General features: G+C 40.6%; 2 protein-coding genes and 1 long non-coding RNA gene across 4 annotated transcripts; 2 read left to right on the forward strand and 1 right to left on the reverse strand.

Annotated features, from left to right (window-relative positions):
• Positions 1 to 1,414: 1,414 nt before the first annotated feature.
• LOC308084326 lies at positions 1,415 to 16,823 on the reverse strand. Of its 2 annotated transcripts, none has more exons than XR_013933075.1 (4): positions 16,635 to 16,823; positions 8,871 to 8,942; positions 7,165 to 8,211; positions 1,415 to 4,464 (listed from the first exon to the last, which is right to left on the reverse strand). It is a non-coding gene; the product is annotated as an uncharacterized lncRNA (long non-coding RNA). The 2 variants fall into 2 exon arrangements; XR_013933076.1 differs by lacking the exon at positions 16,635 to 16,823 and adding an exon at positions 16,326 to 16,553 and having other exon boundaries at positions 1,416 to 4,464.
• rpz (rapunzel) lies at positions 7,762 to 12,700 on the forward strand. Its single transcript, XM_080426911.1, has 3 exons — positions 7,762 to 7,809; positions 10,353 to 10,432; positions 11,509 to 12,700. The coding sequence occupies exon 3, from the start codon at positions 11,549 to 11,551 to the stop codon at positions 12,227 to 12,229; it is 681 nt and encodes a 226-aa protein (XP_080283037.1). The 5' UTR covers positions 7,762 to 7,809; positions 10,353 to 10,432; positions 11,509 to 11,548; the 3' UTR covers positions 12,230 to 12,700.
• A 1-nt stretch (position 16,824) lies between the features above and the next one.
• rpz6 (rapunzel 6) lies at positions 16,825 to 19,735 on the forward strand. Its single transcript, XM_080426910.1, has 3 exons — positions 16,825 to 16,906; positions 17,613 to 18,109; positions 18,343 to 19,735. The coding sequence occupies exons 2-3, from the start codon at positions 17,616 to 17,618 to the stop codon at positions 19,028 to 19,030; spliced, it is 1,182 nt and encodes a 393-aa protein (XP_080283036.1). The 5' UTR covers positions 16,825 to 16,906; positions 17,613 to 17,615; the 3' UTR covers positions 19,031 to 19,735.
• The last annotated feature ends 4,496 nt before the right edge of the window (positions 19,736 to 24,231 follow it).

The raw sequence follows: 24,231 nt of genomic DNA on the forward strand, positions 1-24,231 counted from the left end.
TAAAAGAATGGCTGACCTCGAAACACAATTGGGCTTAGTAGAACATAGGAACACCTTGGCCCCCACCACTCCTTTTTCTGTAAATATACCTTTTGCTGCTACTGGAGCTTTTACCGATATGTATTGTATTGTATTGTATGTCTTACTGATGAATTGAGTACACTGGACCACAATGGAAATAAGCCCCTGGGGCATTTTGTGTTATCCTTAACATGTACTACATGTCAAACTTGATAATAAAGTATTCAATCAATCAAACTGTACTATCCCTAATTCCCAGTTCAGTCTGATCACTGGGAAAAAATAAATAACCCCTTCTGGTCCATCCTCTTCCCCAGGTTGATGTTAACACTTGCAGGAGTTTGGAGAATGCATTCAGATTGTCCAAGAATTGTTCAAAAATAATCTACATGTACTTTTTTTTATGAATAAAATGTAATTTTGTCCAATCTGTATGGTAGAGAATACAATATAACTTATACAATACAATTTGGGTGGTTGCATTTAGTCTCCCTGCTCTTCTATTGAGACATTTAGATCGTGTCAAAGGTCATGTCTCTCGTGTCAGGATCTGACACGAATTTTGACCTGAAGGTCAAGATTCAATTTATCCCCTGAGCAAGCCGGTAGGCTCTATTAGCTCGATGGTAAAAATGTCAGTACTTGCGCAGGAAACCGGGTTCAAATCCGAGGTAGAAGAGGAAAGTTACATCGTGCAGCTTTAAGTTTATTCTGACTGACCCGCCTCCAAATAAAGCTACAGATTACTTAAAGGGATAGTTCACCCCCAAAATGACTTTCTTTCAATCGATTAGTCACGCCATGGAGACTTGAATTCATGGATATTTTTTTGTTTTTGTCGCATTCCTAAGCCAACAATTTGATGACCGGCAGCGGTTCCGGTAGGAGACACAAAGAGTCTCCTTTGTGTCTCCTACCGGTCCGCTGGTCATGAAATTATAAAATAACCCGCACCCCGTTTACACTTGCACAATAAAGAAAGCTTTTGTTATAAAGGCAACATTTCGGTCATGGACCTTCTTCAGGCATCTGAATTGGATAGAAATTACCATTAAAAACGTGTTTGTACAAGTTGTAATTGTACATGTACAGAATTAGTGCAGATATAACAAACCAAGGGTGACAGTAGAAGTGTAAATGTACTTAGCAAATACCCCAACTAACAACTAAAGGGGACAATTTTTTATATTTTTTTCATGGATAGTTGAAAAATAAAACTGCCGTCCAGACTCCGAATAGGATTGACAGGTTTCATTTAATATATTATTTTGTGATGCATAGGTTTTAATTTTCATATACAATGCATTATGCTTCGTCAGATATATGTTATGGGGGTAACTAACTGCCCTACTGCCATAAGGGTCCTTGTATTCTAATGGCATACAGACACATGATCACAGTTTTCTTTTTGGTACAGTATCTGATGATTGAATCAGTTTACAACATCAGTGCGAGTTGTTTCATTGACGTTGTTGCCTTGTTGAGACCGGCATTGCTATCGAGCACAAAGAAAATACACACTGAATACACATACACTCACATGCACTGAGTTACATACTCTGTGAGGAGGTCCAAATGTGTAGGGTGCTAGGAAGTATAAGTCGATAGGTAGTATAAGTCTCTGTTTCACAAAGCAACTTTAAATTTAGCTGATAAAATCATTCCATGGAACCAGTCTGTATTTGTATTGCGCTGAAGATTTTTCAGTAAATACTTTGAAGAGAACCTATTTTGTGTTTTGCCTTTTCCCTACATCTACACATCGCTCTGAAGTCTGAACCCATTTGGTAAGTAAGACTAAATTCCTCTTCACATCTCCTCTGAGGAGCTCAGCAGATTGACCTCTGGCCTGGGTATGAAACCCTTAAATGAACCACAAATATAATTACTGTGCTCATTTAACACATTTTAATGAACAACATCACTAAGAAATTCTGTAACAAAAATGACACTACAGCAAGTACTCAAAATGTACATACATTTAAATAAATACATGAAGACAGGCCCAATCTTGCCTTACCCCTTATGCCTATACTTATTTGCGTTTTTTTAAGCTTTCCTCATCAGAGTAAATTTAAACTTGTTAAAAAATTCAAGTCAAGGCATGTAAGACCAAAAAGAGGTTAGGATTAGCAAGATAAAATAAGGATAGAATAGACTTTTCCATTCCTTCAGTGTCAGTGTCAAACATGGTGATATACGTTAGGTGCAGTAAGTGATATATTTTGGTTAAAATAAGTGTTAAATATAGCTCTATATTCTAGGAATCATTACTAGAGTGTTTGTTCGGTAACAGGAGTCCCCCTGCCTCTCCAGATCTTTACCAAACAAAACAAATTCAGGTTGGGATACCAAGTTCATTTGATTGTATGAGAACTCATACAGGATACAGGATAAACAAGTGAATAAAATTGAAACTGGAACACTATCAAATTGAAGCTGATAAATGGGGACTCTTTAATGATTGGATGAAATTGGCGACCCACCTGAAAATCTATTTTCTGTTTATTAAAGACCTGCAAAGACCCCTGTTACTGAACAAATATTTGATTCAGAATATAGAGCTTTAACTTTTTCACACAAAACATTTGGTTTTAACCAAAAACATGTTACTTACACTACCTTTAATTGAATCAAAATAAATCAGTTCACTTAAATCAATCTATGGGAGCTTCCATGATGGGTTGGTTATAGTATCCATAGCAAGTCTGCACACTGGATCGAAGTTAAACTTTAAATGTATTGGTTTCCACCATTTGGACGTGATGTTTCAAGCCTCACCGGCTCTTCATCAGCCGGTGAGGCTTGAAACGTCATGTCCAAATGGTGGAAACCAATACATTGAAAGCCTGGAGATCGAGGCTAAATACATTGTAACTTTGGAGCATGATCCAGTGTGCGGACTTTATTGTTTTTGGATTCTGACCTCTGCCCGGCACCTGGTACTTTACTGAGTTGGATGTGCATGCTGCTTTGTTTGTTTCCATAGCAATAAGTGGCATCAGGTGCCCTTGCAAAGTAGATGAACACAGAAGTAGGTTGTTTATGATATCAGTATCTACACTTTTATATATCTATGATGAATACTGTCAGTATGTGGGTGTGTCAATAGGCATGAGAGGGAGGCAGAGTGGGTGACAGCCTGTGCACGCGGGGGGGGGGGGGGTTGTTTTGGGGGGGTCACAGCGTATGAGTTCAAAAGTCTCATACCCTGTGGGCAGTGGCGGACAAAGTATATAAATACTCATTTTGAACATTTCCCAAAAAATAGATACATTTCTATTTATAATGTAGCAGAGTGAAAGTCATGAACTTAAGAAGAAAAAAAAATAAGAGTACGGTAGGACTACTGAAGTAAATGTAGTTACTGTCCACCACTGCCTGTGGGTAGCCGGATGCTAGTTCCATCTTTTAAGATCCTGGAGTCGGTGCCGAAGCTCTTCAGCATCCAGAGAAAGAAGAGCTGTTACCTCAGTGCCTCAACAACAATGCACATGTGGTGTGCAATGTTGACGCACGCATCCTCCCCCCAGCAGCATCCTGCACTCCACAATCATCTTCTTTGTTTTGTTGACATTGAGACAGAGGTCGGCTCTCCCTTCCTCTCTGTAGGCTGTCTTGTCTCTAGATCAGGCCAATGTCGGTGGTGCCGTCAACAAACATTATGATGGTGTTTGACCTGATTGTGGCCACACAGTCATGTGTGAACAAGGAGTACAAGAGGGGCTGAGCACAGAGCCCTGGGGGGCTCCAGATTTGTGTGGAGTATGTGTAATGAAAAAGAATAAAGTCTGCACACTGGTAGTTGCAAAAAGCTCCAGAATGTATTGCTCGTCAACGTTTCGAGTGAGGTCACTGCCAATCAACTCAATCAACCTCACTCACAGTGACCTCACTCGCCCTATTGGGGTGAGCCTATCATTGCATAGTAGTACCCTATATAAACCTCTGTGTATACCCTTTTCCACTATATATGTCCTGATGAAGGCCTGAACAGGCCGAAACGTTGACGAGCAATACATTCTGGAGCTTTTTGCAACTACCAGTGTGCAGACTTTATTCTTTTTCATTATACTTTGTTTGACTAAGCACCTGGACCAACGGATGTGCGTGCACTACCTTTTTCATACGAGTATGTGTAATGCCCATATAAAATGGTAAATGGTGCATTTATATAGCACCTTTATCCAAGGCGCTTTACAATGATTCACACATTCATACACCGATGGCGGAGGAAACCATGCAAGGCACCTACCTGCTCATCGGGAGCAATTAGGGGTACAGTGTCTTGCGCAAGGACACTTCGACACTAACTCTGGGGGAGCCGGGGATCGAACTGGGAACCTTCCGGGTTCCCAAGCGGCCGATCTACCTCCTGAGCCACTGCCGCCCCATATGCACCGCTCTGCAGCCATCTTCTCCTGTGGGCAGGATGACCTGAACCTTACGGAAATGTAATCGAGAAATTGAGAGATAGGAAATATGGGTTACTGACCTGTTATTGTAATACACAAAATAAAATAAGGGGGGGGGGGGCTCTCTGCTATACAGTATATAAAACCTATTGAATACCAACTTAAAATATTATATGAGCATTGCTGTATTTTAATGAAGTGCACTGATGTAATAATGATTGGCTAAGAATAGCCTATGTGTTCACATTGATTTGCTATATTCTCTCAAGTTACAGTATGTAGCTCAGAAAGACTGCTTGAATGATTTCGGGGTTGCTCGTAGCATTCTATGAGCACTTCTGATGCCATGCACCTACAATCAAATAATATATAATCTTGTATACACAGAATTTCGCTAAATATTTTTCATAGATCGATTAAATATTATATTTATTGATATGTTATAGAATTTTAGGACATCCAGCAACAAATCAGTGAATGGCCAACATACCAAGAATCATAATCATAATTCATTCCTTATCAGTTAGAGACAACTGCTGTAAAATGATTACAATAAATAGGCCTAATGGTTAAATAAACCCTCATATAGCAAATAGTGTAAATTGTATTTGCATTTACAAATTGCATTCAATCGGACCTCTGTAAACTCTTCTTTGGGCACCTTAACCAAAAACTGATACCAAAATAAAATAGCCACTGATAGCACATAAACATAACAAATTACAAATTTCATCTCTGAATAGATTGTTTTTTAAATAATCAACCACAAAAGGACGGTGTCTTGGCATTGCCTGTCTATCCAATTTGACAGTGTAGGCTTTAATAAAGACAGTTTACATAATATATCTTCTGAATTGCATTCTGAGTTGATGTGCATTCTGACAACTGGCTAACTTGTTGGATATCGCTATCTCCCAAGCGTGTTTGAGGTTTACACACTGAGTGTGTCTGCTGTGTCAACCTAAAACACGCTTGGGAGATAGAGATGAGGAACCACAAACAAGCCCTACTGTCTGCCGCCCCCCCAGGCTACGCTAATGGCGTTTTGCAACAGAGGGTGCATTCGTAAACATAAATATTGCGCATGATGTTGACCGCACAACGAACTCAACTTGCACAAGGCAAGCTTGAGGTTATCATCAAACGGATTATCTACGTAGCCTATTTATCATCGTGTGTAGACTACTAATGCTTTGACTTGTCTACTTGTCGTTGTGAAAGGTCTGTGGAATGGAATAACAGCTGCAGCGGCTGATGAACAATAGCGACAGCCGTGCGCCAGGCTGTAGCAGCAGCTGACAGCAGTGGTGTAAAGTAACGGAGTACATGTACTCAAGTACTGTAGCCTACTTAATTATAATTTTGAGATATTTTTTTTTACTTTACTGTAGTTCCAATTTTCAGTACTTTTACTTCTACTCTATTCTACAAATATTGTACTTTTTACTCCACTACTATTATTTGAAAACTTTAGAATGGCCTACTAGTTAACTTTGTACTAGATTTAGATTATTATTACAAAAATATACATTAACCTCTTCTGCCCTGCGTACATTTCGGCCATTTGAAAACAGCAGATCTACAAGCTCACAGCATTGCAATGCATTGTGAGCTTGTAGATCTGCTATTTTCAAAAGAGCAATGAGTAGGCTACTTTTACTTTTGGTACTGACAGTACATTTTGATGCCAGTACTTTTGTTCTTTTACTCAAGTACATTTTGATTACCGGACTGTTACTTGTAACAGAGTATATCTACATTGCAGTATTGATACTTTTACTTAAGTAAAACATTTGAGTACTTTTTCCACCACTACCAGTGAGTCGCGTGCCGTGCAGCCTTGCACCTTCTACACTCTGTGGTTGTCATTTGGAAACTGTGGCGCAACGGGCGCACACACACACAGCGCCCGTTTTATTTAAGAAATATTGCTTACTTATACGTCGCTGACTTCGTTTCCGAGCAGGTATGCGGACGATTATGTAGTTTAAAATGCAGACTCGTGTTTTATTTCAAATAGCAATTCTCCAACGTCCACACAACAAGGCTGCTGATACTATAGGCTAGATGTTGTCAGTTGACGGATGGATCTATCCTACTACATAGGCTACGGTAACTGGAGACAGATCTGGACATTCAGGAAAACAAACGCCTATCCATTTTGCTCTATGATTTTGCTGTGGAAATACAAGTAGCATTCTGCCTCTCCGTAGGTTTCATTCAAATCCCTGCTTGTGGTGTTAACAGAATTTGCATTGGGCATTTTTGAAAGGCGTCGAAGATCGCATGACGCATGCTCTCTTTTGACATTTCGTGGGGTTCTTTTTCGGAAGGATTTTGCTCGGTTTGATCATTTTATTTTACTGGTCTGAGTATTTTGTTTTGGAGTGAGTAGGGCTATTATTATTATCCAGGAGTAGGCTATTCTCCTTTCAGCTCCACATTGGCGCAAAGCTGCAGCCTATTAAATTAATCCAGTGGCACCACGTTATTTGACTACTTGATTTTGAAACTAATTATTCTGATAAGTGTTCAGTTTAGGCTATATACTGAACAAATATCGAACCCACTGCAAAACAAATATGTTTTTAATTCAGTGATAAATAACTGGTGCATTTCAGGTCGTGCCTTTTGGTTACATTTTTTGTTTGGGTTTGCTTAAAGGCATCTCAAATGTGATAATAGCCCAAAACCTTTATCATATGGTAAAATAATGTTCAATAATTACCTTTTTAGACAGAAGAATCTTCTATTTTTTCCTCTAGAGCTTTTGGAGAGCTCTCTGCAGCTGTGGATACACCTGTGCACTTTTGGAGAGGTGTATTTGGAAACGTAGATTTCCATTGGTTTTCTTGGGTCCTGTCTAAAAGAAAACGTTTTCTTTGTGAAATCCATTCTGAAAGGGTCTCTTTTAATAATTTCCCCACAAAATAGTGCCTTTTGGTCCACCCAAAGATGCTCCAGGGCTTGGCAAATGCACAAGATGCAGTGGAAAGTCTCTGAATACGCAGCAGTGTACTGACTGACAATTGCTTCTTAGTATGGACTGTATGACTACTGGATGGACCAGAATAAGTTGAAATCTTAGGGGGAGGTCAGAATGTATTTGAGGAGTGGGCTTCACTATCTGAGCCCATTGACAGCCTTTTAAAAGGGCATTTTTGAGCATGTGTGACTATGTGCTAAATTGGGCCCTTTCTGGACATTTTGGGCCCTTGGAATTGTATGGCAATGTTTTAGTCAAATATGAACACCCCTACACATTCAACCTACATGGAAGTTTCCTTTTTTGCAGGGATTGCTGGGAAGAAGAAGTGGCATTCGTGTTTGGGACATTGGAGAGGGAGGTGTAATAGAGAGAGATACTTAAAAGGTAAGGAATCCTATCTTTTCCAATGGTCAATGGTGCCCAATGTTGGACAAAAGGCAAATGGTCAATGTATACTCCAAATTTAGCCGACAAAAGAGAGGTTTTCAGGTGTATTTAAGTTTCTGTACAGTGTAATACATAAGGGTGGGACAGAGCATTATGGTGTGCATTAACAAGGAAATATGGAGAGACGGCTAGGGGGAGCCATTGCTAGCATGGGAAAGGCAGCCTTCTGCCTCTTGGCTGTTGTGAGAGGGCCTGTTGACTTTATTTGAGTACTCAAACACATCAAACCCTACGGAAGAACGTCTGTTAATGAGTTTAGCCTCCTTTAGGTTCTCTATTGTTTGAACTATATTAGGCTCAAGGTTGTTCTTCAAGTGTCTCAACTGCCAGAAGTCAGTACTGTAAAATAAAGAGAGAAAACTGTCATGGTACAAGCCTGGGTGGCAGGGGAAAACATTCAAATAAGCTATGAACATGCAAATCATACTTTTAGATTTAAAAAAAAAGTAAAATTGTATCTTGAATTCGATTAGCTTAGCATATGATCATAGAGAGAAAATAATTCAAGATGGCCTCTCCACTGAACTGGGGACTGGTGAAAACAACTGGCTACTTCCTGATTAGTCAACTACAGCAACTCTGTTTACAAACAATTCCTATTTGAGTAAGATAATTGCATATATAACAACATTTAGCTTTGGTTTGATCTAATTTTGGTAGATATAATTGTAGTACAATATGAATCAAGCCAGGATTTATTGATTTAGATTTAGAAGTGCTGTTGTATCCATTTTCCTTTAAGGCCCAGATTTGAACACAACAGTAATTGGTTGTCCCAAAGAGAAAGATGGTGTAAAAGTTGCCTTTAACACCACTGTTCACACATTCTGCTTACTTAAACAACTTTTGCTCCAATTTGTGCTACATCAGTACCAAATCTTGGCTAATTTGCAGAAAGATTATCTTGGTGCTAAATATATACCTGACAATTTTGAAGTTTCAGACAGGCCCTACAGGCAAAAAAACAAAAACAAACGATTAACCCTTTCATTACCTACATTTAAACAGCTGCGTTCTGGTACTTGGTTGAGGAATCCATGGGATGCATGTTCATTCATGTGGAACACCATCTGTGAAGACATTAACAAAAAAAGACATGACACAAAAACAAAATCTCTTAACCTAATGACATTAAAATACTTTGATTACAAATTAAAAAACACATTTAGTAGCGGTCATGTAAAAAGAAAGAGTAAACCACTCTGATAGAATGAGTAGAAAGCAGAAGAGGGCAATAGAAAAGCAATATTTAACCTTAAGCAAAGTCTCTTAAATAAAAATCTCATGAGTATGGGTTCAGGCCTTACATCATTTCTCAAGTGCCTTGTTCTTCCACAACCACCACCAATAAATCTGTCAATAAAAATCTGTTCAAACTACCACTGATAACCTGCACTTATTAAGCACATCAACTAATATTAACTTGAAGATAAAGGGTTAAATCCTTAAGGACCATCCTTGCTTCTCCTCCATTCTGCTGGTGCTGAAACATAAGAGGCAGGTGGTGCATTGTAAGTGTAATCACTGCCCCCTCTGGTGGACACGCATATTAAGGAACATCAGCCCACTGAAGTCAAAGCAGGGTGTTCCTTGCGTTACTGGCCTTTGCTTCTGCTCCCTGCTTGAACTTTTGCGACCTGTGTGTCATTCACTGCCTGAGCCCACAGTCTATGCTCACATGTGTTCAACCATGTTGTAATCTCAGTGTGGTAGGTGTTTGTGATAGCTGCGATAAAGCATGGCACTGCTCTGTATGCTATAATTGTAAGTCAAAGTCAGTGAGGAGTAATGAATGAGCATGCTCTCAGACCTGACTGCTCTCTGCACTACTAACACTCCTGTGGCCGGCTAAATATAGCCCTGCAGCCACCGGACACATAGCTGACCCGCATAAAACCTGTACATTTACTGTAGAGACAACTTGAGTGCAGTGACCTGTTTTTGTAAACATTAGGCTAAATGGTTAAATCCCTACTGACTAACCCTACTGAATATTTCACTATCTGTAAGAACAATTTTACACTTAAAGAGTTGAATTAACACTCAGCATTTGAGTGCGTAGGGGCTGCTGTAGTCGTGTGCTATCTGTGTGCTGCTAGAAGTACTACTCATTCAGCATGCCATTGCTAGCCTACTGATGCTACCATCGCTGTTGTTCGGGAGCTATCTGTTCCCTCCATAGAAACTCATTGAAAACTGCCTGGTGCTGAAGTATTCCAGTGCTCAGTGGAGAGCTGCTATGTTAACAAATATAACTGTTAACTCCTTCATTGCCGAAGTCTGCAGCCAGTCAGGAACAACAGTTAGTTGACTTCCTGCTTCAGAGATGCCTTCATTATGGTTAACATTTAAATTGTATTTCTTTTGTTATTATGCGCTTTTACGTGGCCACAGCATTTGGTGATATTATAAGGCAAATAAAAAAATGTTGGTCTTGATGTGAAATAATTGTTCTCTATCTTATGTATTTTGTGTTTTAGGCATCATCTTGCCCAAGAAGACTAAACCCTTCCTCATCCAAAGGACAAGACCTCTTTGCGAGCTTCAAAATAATTTAAATGTAAGGTATTACAACAGGCAAAGATTACTCTGTCTCTCTTCCCTGAGTTTGACCTAAAATAAAGCTAATGTCCATCTCAGTATAGCACATTTAAGTAGAGTAGACTGTCATTGTCCATTTGAAATAATGAAATTAGGGTGTCTTGGTAGAATGACGACCACGTACTTGAAATTTCCCTGAATCGATTCCCGGCTGCCAGAGACCGACAGTATATGTTGCATTTAATCTCTTCTCTCTGTCATTGCCATCCTGTGTGTCTCCATTGTACCATCCAAATAAATCAGTAAAACTTCCATAAAATAATTGCATACATAAAGAAGGCATTGAATTATGCCAATTACAAATTTACAGAGGCTTCTCAATTGATTGTTTTTTGGGGGATTCAATATTAATCAACAAAAACAGGGGAGGGGGTGGTCGTGGCAAGGACTTCCACACAGCTTCCCAATAAAGGCATTCTGACTTGCAAATAAACCTGTTTGCGTAGAAATAAAACTGTTTGCGTAGAAATACAACATGTACTACAGTATAAGCCCCATGGTTGCTTAAAGAAATCCCCCCCATAAAAAAGTAATGTGGCTATTTCTTGGGTTGGTCTTGTCATAATGATTCTATGACAGCTGTTGTGAAACAGCTGTTCATGAGACACGCCAACAATGGACACACTGCAGGCCCCTCCCCATATAAGGCATCCATAGACAAACGGTTTGCCATGTAGCAGAATACATTCTGATCGAAAGAGAGCAGCACCTAAAGACTTAAGACCACCTTTATGTGAAAATGTCCAACATAAAAAATAATCCAAATTTCAATCTTCAAAAATAGCTGATCATCAGCTATTTTCGTAGTTTGTCATATGATGAAGTATGGTTAGAATTGTGGTTGTTGCAGAGGCAACCACATCTGACACGAAACCGAAATTACGTAGACACGACGTCATCAAGTGACATGTCAGAGGACATGACGGTGGTTAAAATTGTGATCTTACAAAAGGAATGCACCAATGATGAATGAAGGATGAATGGTAACTGTGATTAACATGCACATAATTCTGTTCATGTCTCTGTGTCTTATAGAGGTTCATATTGACATCGCAGCATAGGTGACCTCGCCATCATGTCAGAAGAGATTGAGGATGATAAGGCCAAGCTGAAGCAGGGCCTGATAAAGGTACTGGAATGTGTGGCCACTATCTCCTCGGCAGCAGCCGTGGTGAACCCTATTTTCGGCGTGGCTGGCTCCCTTATCCGGGTGGTGCTGCACCATGTGGATGATGAAGACATCCGCACTCTGAAGCGCGAATTTGGCAGTGTCAACCGTGCCCTCGACGACCTGTCCCGGCAGAACCACAATGCCCTGTTGCAGATCAAGAAGGAAACAGTAGATGGCCAGTACTCCAAGGTGGAGGATAACCTGCGGAACCAGTTCCGTAAGTTCATGGAGATGGTGGAGGCGCGGCCCGAGCTCCGGGAGCGTAAGAAAGACGACTTTGAGTCGAGCTACAGCAACGACCTCGGTGACCAGAACTTGCACACCCTTTACGAGGGCGTGGTAGGCAAACGTAAAATCTTCAGCCGACCCATCCTGGAAGTGTACCTGAAGCACTCGCAGGGTGACCGCAGCACCATGGAGCGCCTCTGCACCCGCCTCACTTACCTCTTCTGCATCGGCCTCATCGCCCTCATCGGCTACGCCGCCATCATTGGAGATGACGAAGAGGGCCTGAGCGAGGAGTGGGCCGAGAAGATGGAGCATGTGCAGGAGAAGATGCAGGAGGCTCTGCAGAGGTGCAAGTGAGGAAGAGGAGGCATTGTCTCACTTCTGCTACCTGTCCTTGATATTTGGACTTTGTCCACATTCCCATCTATCCAGGCAGATTCCTTCTGCTATATTCTGCCATCTTCTGCCCTCACTGAGTACTGGGTATGCATCCACACTCACTAGAAGAACTAGTGTGAATGAGCATATTAATCATAGAGGTGAAGGCTATTTCATATGTATATGTATAGCTTTTGTATTCAATTATAATCAACAGTAATGTATCTCCACATTGAATTCTAAGATGACAAAGGATACAGTACATGAGATGTTTGTGCTTACACAAAACTCATTAAACACTAACATAGGACAATTGACCAGGGCATATACTGTACGTATTTGGTTTGGCTAGCTAGACATTATTTTACTGGTTCATATCCACATATCTACACTTCAATACCTATGATAACTTGGTGAAGAAATGATTCACTAAAGAAACAAATGCACTTTTTGTCATATATTGCTTTCAAGTAATTCAATGTAATTTGTATTGACAATTATTCAGTGAAATAGTCTTCACCAAAGGATGTAACAAGAGGCCGTTTGTCAAATGCATGTACAACCACTAGAGGGCAGCAGTTACACTAGGAACAGAATTTTGGGTTTGGCTTTATGGGCTTATAAATCTAATCTGTTTTACTCAATAAAAAAGAGAACACTGTGACCAAAAGAAAAAAGGAACTTAAAATCATCATCCCAAAGTTTTCAAAGTTATGAATGTAACTTTAGTGAGATTCTTAATGCTCACTGTGCATATGCAGAGTTTGATATTTTGTATCATTTTGCTTTTATTTACAGGTCAGAATATCTAACCGTCATTGAACACTACAAAAACACGTAATTTTACATTATTTTATTGTTTCTGATTTCCCTTTGTGTATTGACACTACATATAGCTGATTACAACACTAATGCAAACCGGGTATACTGGACATATGGCAGCCACAACAAGCACTTATATATCATAAAGATACATATAGACAATAGCTAGTTGAACATGTCTTGTAAAACAATAGGTCAAAGTATGCATTTGCTTTGAATGTGCTTCCATTGTTCTTTTTATCTACCCACAGTGGTAACTTTTGCCCCATTTAAAGATTTAAATTGTAACAGAACACTGTAGTTTAACACTAATGATGTATGAGGTGTGTGTCTGGTATTATGGTAAAATATAGGAAAATATAATTTTGTATTTATTTGATCAGTTTTAATCAGAGAGAAATTTGCCGTTTGACTGTTATTTCTATTTGTTATTTTATCGTTAGGATAAATATAACATCAGTTTCCGTATTTCATTCTCGTCCCAATGCACTTGCTTGTCAGTCAGACCAACAGTGCCTAAATACATCTGCCTCGATTTTGATGTAATTTAAGGATTTTTGTCTTGCTGCAGAACTTGATAAGAAATTGAGCTTTCCCTTTTTTAGGTTTTACTGTTAATCCCTCCCATCAGTGAGAGGTGACTTTTTTTTTACTTTGTGATCCATTAATGCTGTCATGATACACAACTATACTCTGATATCTATACTGTATGTTACATGGCATTGCTTTATTACATGGCATTGCTTTATAATGTGACAACTGCTAAGTATAATTATTATGTAAATGCTGGGGGGAGGGTATGGAGCTCTTTGGAATGTTAAGTTTGTGAATATATTTTGCCAATTTTGTAATGGATCTATGTTGCCTGGTTGTATACTATGCAGAACGATATAGATAAATAAATATAGCCTAAGGAAAAAGTTTGAAGTTGGAGTCATTCATTTGTATGCAAAAAAAAAGCATCAGTTTGCATCATGCAAATAAAGAGCAAACATTTAGATCTCAGTCTAAATGAATGCATTAAACAAAAGCATATTAGCAGACTTAATTGGCAAATAGTAAATCGATTGAAAGGGGTTGAAACTATTGACACTATTATTGTCTAGTGGCAACATACATTCTGCAGATTTACTCCTCCTTTTAAGCAAGATGAGGAACCCGAAACAGGAAAAAGGTTCAAAAGAAAAGGATGTAATTTGCATGCAGGGAAGGAATTTGCATTTACCTACATCCATACAAAAAGAGATGAATAAGCAATGATGCAGTTCAACAACATGTCCACAAGGTGGAACTATTACCTCACTATTGTGAACAACTCTCCTTGCGCACTGAACTCATCAACTTGGAACACAATCTACCAGTACTACCCAGCCTGATCAGCCCAGTAGCCTACCAGACCAGACAAACATCATCTCCTGCCAAAACCAGTGATTAATCTGTGGTGTAGGCCAGTGGTTCATAACCTTTTCAGGCCGTGACTCCCCCCTGATAAGCACTTGGAATATATTTGAGGCATTCAATTTAGTTTGACTATAGGTTCCACAGATAAAAATTGTGAAAATAGCCGATCCACAAGCTCACAATGTGTATATTATTTGACAATTTGGCCATTTTTTATAGTAGGCTATGGTTTGTTGATTACTTTTGATGTAGAAATGGTTTTTCTACATGGTTTTCTTTTTTAGGTTTTAAAAAAGTCTTAAACGTCCTTAAATTGTCACTTCACTGTCATCTGGGAACCCCTCCAAAATCATGTGGGGACTGTAGGCTATTCCCATCCATAATCAAAGCAAAATCCCCTATCGATTATTGAGAAGGGGTTATGGAAGGTATTTAACACATTTGGTATGCTATTTATTGACCCAAGTAGGCAATCTTAATGGGTTAGTTCAGCAAAACGAACTGCGTTTTAAAAAAGCATTTCACTTACAAATGGCACTGGCTGGCCTACATAAAAGGTTGCAGTGCCTGCCTAACCTGCATTATGGGTTGACGACCGCTATGAGGTCGACCTACACGTAGTGGTGGAAAAAGTACTCACATGTTTTACTTAAGTAAAAGTATCAATACTGCAATGTAGAAATAACCTGTTACAAGTAAAAGTCCAGAATTCAGCATTTACTTGAATTAAAGTACAAACGTATCCAAAATGTACTTAAAGTAGGTCTACCAAAAGTAGAAAGTACTCATTATGCATGTTGGCCATTTCACATGTTTTCAGCTGTATAAAATGTATAAATATCTTTTGAAAATAGTAGATCTACAACCTCACAATGCTTGCATCTTGAGGCATTGTGAGCTTGTAGATGGTTAATGTACGTTTTGTGATAATAATACAAATTTACAAAGTAACTAGTAGTAGTGACTTTTTAGTGAAGTAGTAGTGAAGTTTTCAAATAATTGTAGTGGAGTAAAAGTACAATATTTGCCTTTGAGATGTAGGTCTAGTGGAGTAGAAGTAAAAGTAGGCTACTGAAAAATGGAAATACTCCAGTAGAGTAAAAAATACCTCAAAATTGCACTTAAGTACAGTACTTGAGTAAATGTACTTAGTTACTTTCCACCACTGCTTAGTGCCTATTCACGACCAGTAGGCTGCATGCGCATAGCCCGTGATGTGATGCCATAATAATCTACCTGTGCTGTGATGGAACTCAAAATGGGCAAAGGGACCAGATAGTAGACCTAAAATACAATGAAATGTTCACGAGCCGAATTCGCATCCATAATCATGCAAAGAAAGTAACCCATTGTAAATCATTTTTTCTTTTAGATTTTTAGATGAGGTTGGTTCTGCTTGGACGCTCACAGGGCGCGTCGTGTGCGCACAGAGACGGGGGGCGTGGGGGGGGGGGCTAGGATCGATAGTTATGAGCCCTTTAGAATAAAAAAAAAACATGTTTGTGTTAACAAACCTGTTAGGCTATTTCAAGCCTAATAGTAATGGTAGCCTTGGCTAGAGCCATATATTTCCTATTATGACTGAAGAATAATGAAAAAAGTGCTTGCCCCTTTTCTTTTCTTTTTTCTTTTCTTTAAGAAGAAAGCGTTAAACATATATATAGCCCTACATTTAAATAAAACAGGTGTTCGTAAAGAATGTCATCATATTACGCATGCACGATTGTAGGCTATGGCTGTAATTGTATAGCTACTGCTTGTAAATTGACATATATAGCCTATAGCTTATCAAGCAATCGATTCCAGTGCTGAACATGTCATTACAGTATAGTTTATAGTTTATGTTTCTTACCTCAAATTCGTTGAATAATCCAAAAGCTAGACATCAAATTCCATTTTTATGACTTGCGTAAAGTGCGCAATACCACAAAAATAAACCAATAAAAAAGTATTTATGGCAACAAAAATATCACTGCTCATAATAATAGGGGAAGGAAAAGAATCACCCAGTTGTGACGCTGACACGGACAGAAGCAGAACATGGCAGAACATTATAGTGCGCTCTTTTTCTTCTTTACATCCTCTCCCCCCTCTCCCTCTCTCTCTCTCTCTCTCTCTCTCTCTCTCTCTCTCTCTCGCTCTCTCCTTTGCACATACTCACATATTGCAGATATAGGGTGTGCAATCTGTGCATCTTCCTCAGTGAATCTGCTTTTTGGACCCCTCCTCTCAGTGGATCTGCTTTTTGGAACCCTCCTCGGTGGAAGGGAGAACCGTGGGAATTGTCCCTAAACTTGGGGGTGAAACTTGACTGCAGCTGTTGTTGGAGCTGATCTGGCGTGAAGGACAAATTCGACCCATTTCGTTCAGGAACAGAAAAAAAAGCTGTTGTTTAAAGAATCAGAGGAACGGACTTCTCATCCACCAAGAGAGGTAAAACAAAAAACAAACAAAATAATAGTGAGGTGTGTCTGTTTCTCCCCCAGGATACTCGTGCGTAAAATTCCACTGCGGCTTTCTTTCTTTTAGGTGCGCATGCCTTTGACACGGAATATTTTGGATATGCAACATTTTTCCTTCACAAATGTACAAAGCTGTTTTTGCTCATTGTTGTCGTAACTTGAGTGGATTAGTTAATTTGGGTGCAATTGAGCCATTGATTGTGTTGATTAAAATAATGGAAATTTGCCATATATTTACAATATGATTTGTAAAGAAATGTGATGTCCATGTCATGTCATCATATCGCCATGACGCAGCGTCTGCAGGCGTCCATCTCCGTCTTCTTTATTGTGGTACCATGTTGATGCAAAGGTCTGGTCAGGGAGGACACTGTGATTTATGACAGGTTGCAGGCAAGGATGAAAGGAGATTTTTAAAGATGGTTTGGCCTTGGTTTGCTCTGCAGTGATGTCATAGACAGACACAAGGGCAATTCACGTCTCATGATGTGTCATGGTCATATACTGTATATTTATACATAATAACAGTCATCTATCAATCATATGATATGCTTGACTGAAACCCTGCTGGTATTGTATTTGCCCCCCCCCCCCCCCTGTTATTACAGAGAAGAATACCACCACACTTATGTGAACTATTAATACAATATTATTTGACCTTCATAATCCCCTTTCAGACCATGACAAGTCAGTTGGAAGAGGTCGTGGCCCAGAAGAAGAAAGCCATCGAAGCAGTGATGGAGATGTTCGAGAGGGGATCTGAGGTGCTAGCCAGCGCTGTGGGGGAGTTCTTCCCCATATGCGAGGCCGCAGCACCTGTCTTAAGACTGGCCATGGACAATGTTCAGAGCAAAGAGGTCTTCTACGTCAAGGAGCAGTTCCTGACTGTGCGGAACAGCCTCGATGTGCTCTCCAACCAGCTGGATGACATTGACCACGAGATCAAGAAAGGGCGATTGGATTCCCAGTACTTTTCTGTGGAAGAGAACATCAGGAACCAGTTCAGGAAGTACATGGACATCCTGGAGGCCAGACAAGAGTTCAGACATGTTAAGATCAGGCTTTTTAAGGAACACTTTGCCAACACAGGAGGAGAGAAGAATCTCTATGTGTTGTATGATGCTCTGATGGGAAACAACACCTTTGGGGAGTCTGTATTGGAGGTGGTGGAAAGGTAAAATTAGACTATGCAACTATTGCTACCTTGTGTGTTAACTTTTGTTGTCAATACTAATATCATCTACACAGCAATTGCATTGGCCCAGCACATCCTTTATGTTGGTTGCTTGTAATGATGACAACAGGGATTTAGGCTTATTGTCCCTTGACCCTTTGAATAAATTGCAAAGTATCAGTTAAATGCCTAAAATATGAATGCAGTCTAAAACAATTCCAACCATGTTGCAGGTATGTTGCAAAAAACAGGCGCCTGCTAGAAGACTTCTGTGTTCAGATGAAGGAACTGTTCTGCCTGGGTTTGATTGCTCTGTTGGGTCACTGTGCCCTGCCCGACTGTCCTGATGATGAACAGGACAAAATCAGAGACTGGAACAGCAAAATTGAAGAAGTAGAGTCCAAAATGAAGGCAACCATCGAGGCCTGCGTAGCAGCCTTCCCAGTGCAAGCCGAACTGGATGCCCAACGTTTCCTCCAACAGAAAGAAGACCCAAATCTTCAAGATAATGCCCAGGAACTTCTCAAATTTCTGACAGGCAAGTATGACTGGGTCAGCTGGTCGGTACGAGTGATTAACGACTCCGGAAGCACCTACCGGAATTGGCGAGCTGGGGAGCATTTCCATCATGTAGCTGGTCAGAACAAGTTCGAGGTACTCCAGGTAAACAATACAAACCTGGTGGTGTCCTACAGCACTAGTCCACAGCCGGTGCCTCGTGACTGCATTCAGCAGGTAATGGAGGGCCTGTCAAAGAAAGGTTCCCAGGCGATAGTGGAGGTGTTGGAGAAGCAGTTCTGTGGGTTTGTCATTCACGCCATTAGTCGCCACAAAGAAAGTGTGGCAGCATGGAGCTTTCCAGAAGACTGCCACTACTGGGAAAGACACAAGAATGTAGCAGTGTGTGTGCATTCTGAGTGAAAATGACAAATATTAATACTATAACACCATGTGGGAACAATAAATAATATATTGTTTTATAAAAATACCATAATAATGCCACAATGCTTGCTTAGCTATGCTTAATTGTTGAAGTAGAACAGACTTGCTATCCAAGTCCATGAAAAGTATTGAGAAGAAATAGTATTTATTGTAGCTAATAACTTTATTTAAATGGTTCCTTCTCTTCTCATTGAGAACTGAACTTTATAAACAGGCTCTCAAATCTATGATCAACTGCTTGTAATTATGAACAAAAACATCAATATTTCAATGTTATAAATGTATGTTGTGTTAGCTGTTGAATTATTTACACACTAGCGCTGTAAAAACTACCATCTATTCATGTTTATAATATTGAAGAGTTGCCACCTTTTTTTCCCACAGTATCTAGCTCTAGCCTATAATGTATAAAATTATAATAGTGCATGCTTTTACTGCGCACAGAGACGCACCCCCCAAGCTCTTAAGAGAAATAACCCTGCAGCCATACCGCTCCAACAAGATGGTTTTGCTGATACTGCATCTGCTGCTGAGCTGTAGTCCCATTTTGTCTCTGCAAGACAGGCTGGCCTACATAACACTGAAAGGGAGCATGGGGGTTACTTTTTCAACCGTGAAAACAAGAGGCGAGGAGTTGGCACTCAGATCTCTGCAATGTGCCTTGTGTTCCAACTACTCTCAACCATTTACTGTTGAATCTAAACCAGGCATGTTGCAACAATTAAACCCTAGCACTGCCTGCCAGCACAGTGCCTTTGATTATATCTTTTTTTTTTCCATACATACAGTATGCACCTGTCTCATAGTTCCTACAAAATGAGTCATGTTTAAAAAATAAAAACTTTACAATTGCCCTGTGTAACTGTTTTCCTTTACAGCAATTAATAACTACATGAACGATTAACAGACATATTATAGCAGTGTAATCTAATATCTGTCTCTTCTTTCCCCTATAAAGATGATTTACAAACCACCGTTGGTGTGTGGCCATTGAGGCAAGCCAGCACACCCTGAGTAACAGGGGCCTCGACTAATTTAATTGATATTTGTACTAAAGTCAGCAATTCCTGACCACAGTTTTAGTTTGATAGGCTATGAATAACCTTTGGCTGAGCTAATATACTGAAGACGAGCTGCAAAGTGCTTGGCTCAGCAGGCAGGAACCACTCATTATGCCTGTTTGAGACACAGAGCAGGGGGAGACAGCCATCATTTCATAGCTCTATAGATCAGTAGGGTGTTTAGCCATTGTGCCTCCCTATCGTAAATCAGGCCTGTCAGGGTCCATCAGGTACTATCTATGATATACAGTGCAGGAGGAGGAAATGGTCTTTGTTGAATCACCCAGAGGCCTCCCTGCATGAAGCAGCGAAGGCTTCTATAGTGGGATAGTGGGAAGATGAAGTTGCGATTACACAAGGCTTTTGCTCAAAAGAGATGCGCTTTTGCAGCATCAGCATGCAAGCACCATTTATTGTATTATACTCCTTCAAAATCTTATCTATATCGGGTGGTCTAATAGAATACACAATATTCAACTTGCCATCTATTCTAGACATAATGGCTTTTAACAAATAGACAGCCAGCCAGCCAGCCAGACAGACAGACAGACAGACAGGTGACTAACAAGCATGACTACAAATGATATGACACTAATCCTATGTTGAAAACAAATAGAATGTTGGTAGACACACAGATGGGTGTGCCAGACAATAGTTAAGGTTAAAAAACAATCCCTTTTCAAACACACTACAGAACCTGTCCCACTGCGGTGTCACAAAGCCACAGGACACGCAATTCTTAAATGTGTATCTGGTGTGACTGGTATCCTAAAGTATTCAAAGGCATTCTGTCCTATTTGCTATAATGTCCACTTTATAAAGAAAAAGAAAAAAAGAAAATTATGGAGATAATTGTGCCCTTGATCACTGTAGATTTTATGTTATGGAAAGGGTATGTACTGGGTATAATTGAAAGGAAATCATTCATTATTACAGCTGTCTAATTTGTTTCCGCAGGTTTGTAGACATGGACATCAGTGGCAGCCTATACTAAAAGCCAGTGGATTCATTTGTGGTTGTGTGGGCTTTGCCTAGGTAACAACTATTGATCCAAGAGGCTCTTCCCCTACAAGAAAGGCTCTGGTTGTGGTAATGCATCAATCCTCTCTGTCATTATGGGAAGACCAAGGCATGCTTAGTGACATCATCAACTGCTGCCTGCATCCATCTTATGGAGAGAGAGCCAGTGTTAGCTTGTTTTGTGGTTCAGAGGATTATATCGGTTTGTTTCTGTCTACAACAATTCTTCAACATTTTGATGAAGAATTGGTGATGAAGCTGCTCTGCAGACAGGGGGCACTGTCAACATACAAATCAGTATACTGATATTTCAGCTCAACTATGTAAACTGCTAATTCTATGCCACTAGCAGGGGGGCAGATTCACTGATTCTGCCACATAATGATCACTCTCATAATGATTAACCTTTTTCCATTGTTACATACTTTTGGATGCCAAAAATCTAGTTTTGACAATAGTGCAGTCTGGATTGATATTATTCAACACATTCAGACCCACATCAGAATGAACACAAACAGGTTGTGTTTAAGACATGGCTCTTGTCAATGTCAAAGTTGTCAGGAGACAGAGATCCATTTAGATCAATAACACCCTGAGTCAGAATGTAACAAATGGCAGTATGACATCGAGGGCAAAAGCTAAAGATTTGTCCCCTCTCTAGTGGTTGTAAACCAATTACTGAAAAACACACAAAACCCAAAATAGCTTGTGTCTTGGAAACACTCTCCTTATCCATCAAGCAAGATCTCCTAATCTCAGAGAGAAGATAGCAGCCAATATCAATATTTCATAAACAAATGAAAGACTGGATGGAAGCTAGCATCAGAGTGGCCCTGAAGGGAAAAGTCGATCAATGGTAGGATAGCTCTGTCCATTGGTGTCTGCCAATCCTGCCCCAGGATAATGCTATTACCCATCAGTCCGAGTGGACCATCGACCAGCCTGCTGCTCTTTAAGTGGTCTAATCCGATAAAAAGCATTAAAACATTTGTTCTGTGACACACAGCTGCAGGTCCATCCCCGCACTCAGGACTGGACTGGCCCTTTGAATAGTCCCTCCTGGCAAGGTGATCTGTCAGTAACATTTTAGACCCATTTTTAGTCAGGTTCCTCAACAGCCAGCTTCTGAATCTGTAACCGCCTCTGGTGGACACTGCATTGTGACATACTGTATATCTCAATTGACCTTGTAAACTAACACAGCTCTATTTATATTACAGGAAATTAACCACTTAAACCATATTATACACTTAATTGACCGGGATCCCTCTGGGGTCTATACTTGGTCCCCTCCGTTTTCCCTCTACCTCTCTTCACCAAAAATAGCTGATCTACAAGTTTGGAACATGATGCATCGCGATGCATTGTGAGCTTGTAGATCACCTATTTTCACAGACTATTCACCTATTATGACATGCATGTCCAGAAAAGAGAACGTAGGGTTCATGTGGTTAAGTGCTCTATTCATCTCTTCTATCTTGAACAATACATGCCAGGGCCATCGGGTGGACACTTCCAAATCCAAAACATTGTATTGTACATGTACAAAGTGGGAATCAAACATTTTGCGTCAGCCCGGACTGCTGGCGTGGCGGTCCGGGCGCCTAGACTCCGGGGTAGCCTGGCAGCGCGTCGCGGGTTCGGGTCCCGTTCCCAGCGATCTTTGCTGCGTGTCTCTCCCCGTCTCTCTCTCCCTGTTTCCTGTCTGTCTCTACTGTTAGACTATATATAAAGCCCAAAAAGACCCCCAAAAATATATATATATATAAAAAAATGCAAACATTCGATGCGATGCGAGAGTGCGGTCCAGCCGAGTGCAGTCCACCCTCCACTCCCCTCTATCCAGCATCAGTGTATAGAGCTCCATCTGCAGGGATGCTAGCTCTGCTGTGTGTCTATGTACTGTAGGTGGTGCACCACTTTCCCCAGCTGTGCCTTAGGTTAGCTCCCACAGAGTCAGTGAGCTTGCCACCAGTTCTGGGTGCCTGACACAGTGCCCTGCCAGCCTCATCCTTCTCTCCCTGACCTTGTGCGCGACCCGCAGCCGGGAGGCCTCCGTAGAGGTCTACGTTTCTGATGTGGTCCGGCCATGTGACATCAAGTGCCATTCATAGCATTCTTGTGTAGGTGGCATCTGGGGCTTTTCCTGCTTTACTGTGAGCGTCCATGTCTCGGCCCCATACATACATAACCATGAACAGCCGCCTCTACAAGGCATTCCAGGCAAGTGCCCTGCAGACGTTCAGATCCTGTTCCGTCAAGGCAGTCCAGGCCGCAGGCACAGAGATATTTGAAATCCTCGACTACTGTCCTCCGTGTTAAATGCCATTACTTTTGTTTTCTTAGGGCGGATTCACACTATGGCCCCGGGTGCGCACCCTGGACCACTTGGCTGATGTTGTGATAGTGTGAACGTTGCGTATCGTTCCCCGAAACGGAACCGTACCCGAGACCGCCTCCGGAGGTAGTCTCGGATCCGGATCATGCGTATTCGGGTACGGAACGATGCAATGTGAATCCATCCGTACCAACAGCAGGAAGTGGACTGCTAATCATATATCATTTATATATTTTTATAATGACACATTATTTTAGCTGGGTTATACCTTCTCATAGTTCTACTTGCTACTGCTAGTGTTTGAGTACCGCGAGCCGTGAAAAAATATAAACAAAAAACACATGTGTAGCGAACGCGTATATAAGGATAAATATACTAAGGAATAGTCCGTGACGTCACTGCTAAAACACCAAGGATGCGTCCGTGACGCCAATATCATATTAACAGAGACGACGTTACATTTCGAGGTTTCGAAGACCAATGCACACACTGCTTTGGTTGTGTATTGTTGTTCAGTTATTATTATAACTCAAGACAACGTCAGGAACACAGTCAAACTTTATTATTCACTCTAAACTCTGAAGTGACTCTTCTTCTGTGAATGACATTCTCGCTTAGTCAACAGCGCCCCCATGAGGCACATATTTACCATTACTGTTGAAAGATCTGTTCTCGAGTACGGAAGAATATGGGCCAATGTGAATGCCGGCCAGCTGGGAGAGGCCAATCGTACTCGGGAACGGTTCGAATCAATCGGACCC

Source organism: Gymnoscopelus braueri (assembly GCF_963280865.1).
Source record: "Gymnoscopelus braueri genome assembly, chromosome: 4".
In the NCBI taxonomy this organism is placed as follows: Eukaryota; Metazoa; Chordata; class Actinopteri; order Myctophiformes; family Myctophidae; genus Gymnoscopelus; species Gymnoscopelus braueri.

Bases quoted from the DNA above. Each gene is read 5' to 3' on its own strand.
- rpz6 (XM_080426910.1), top strand. From the start codon at position 17,616: ATGACAAGTCAGTTGGAAGAGGTCGTGGCCCAGAAGAAGAAAGCCATC. The intron at 18,110-18,342 runs GTAAAATTAGAC...ACCATGTTGCAG, and splicing joins GTATTGGAGGTGGTGGAAAG to GTATGTTGCAAAAAACAGGC.
- rpz (XM_080426911.1), top strand. From the start codon at position 11,549: ATGTCAGAAGAGATTGAGGATGATAAGGCCAAGCTGAAGCAGGGCCTG.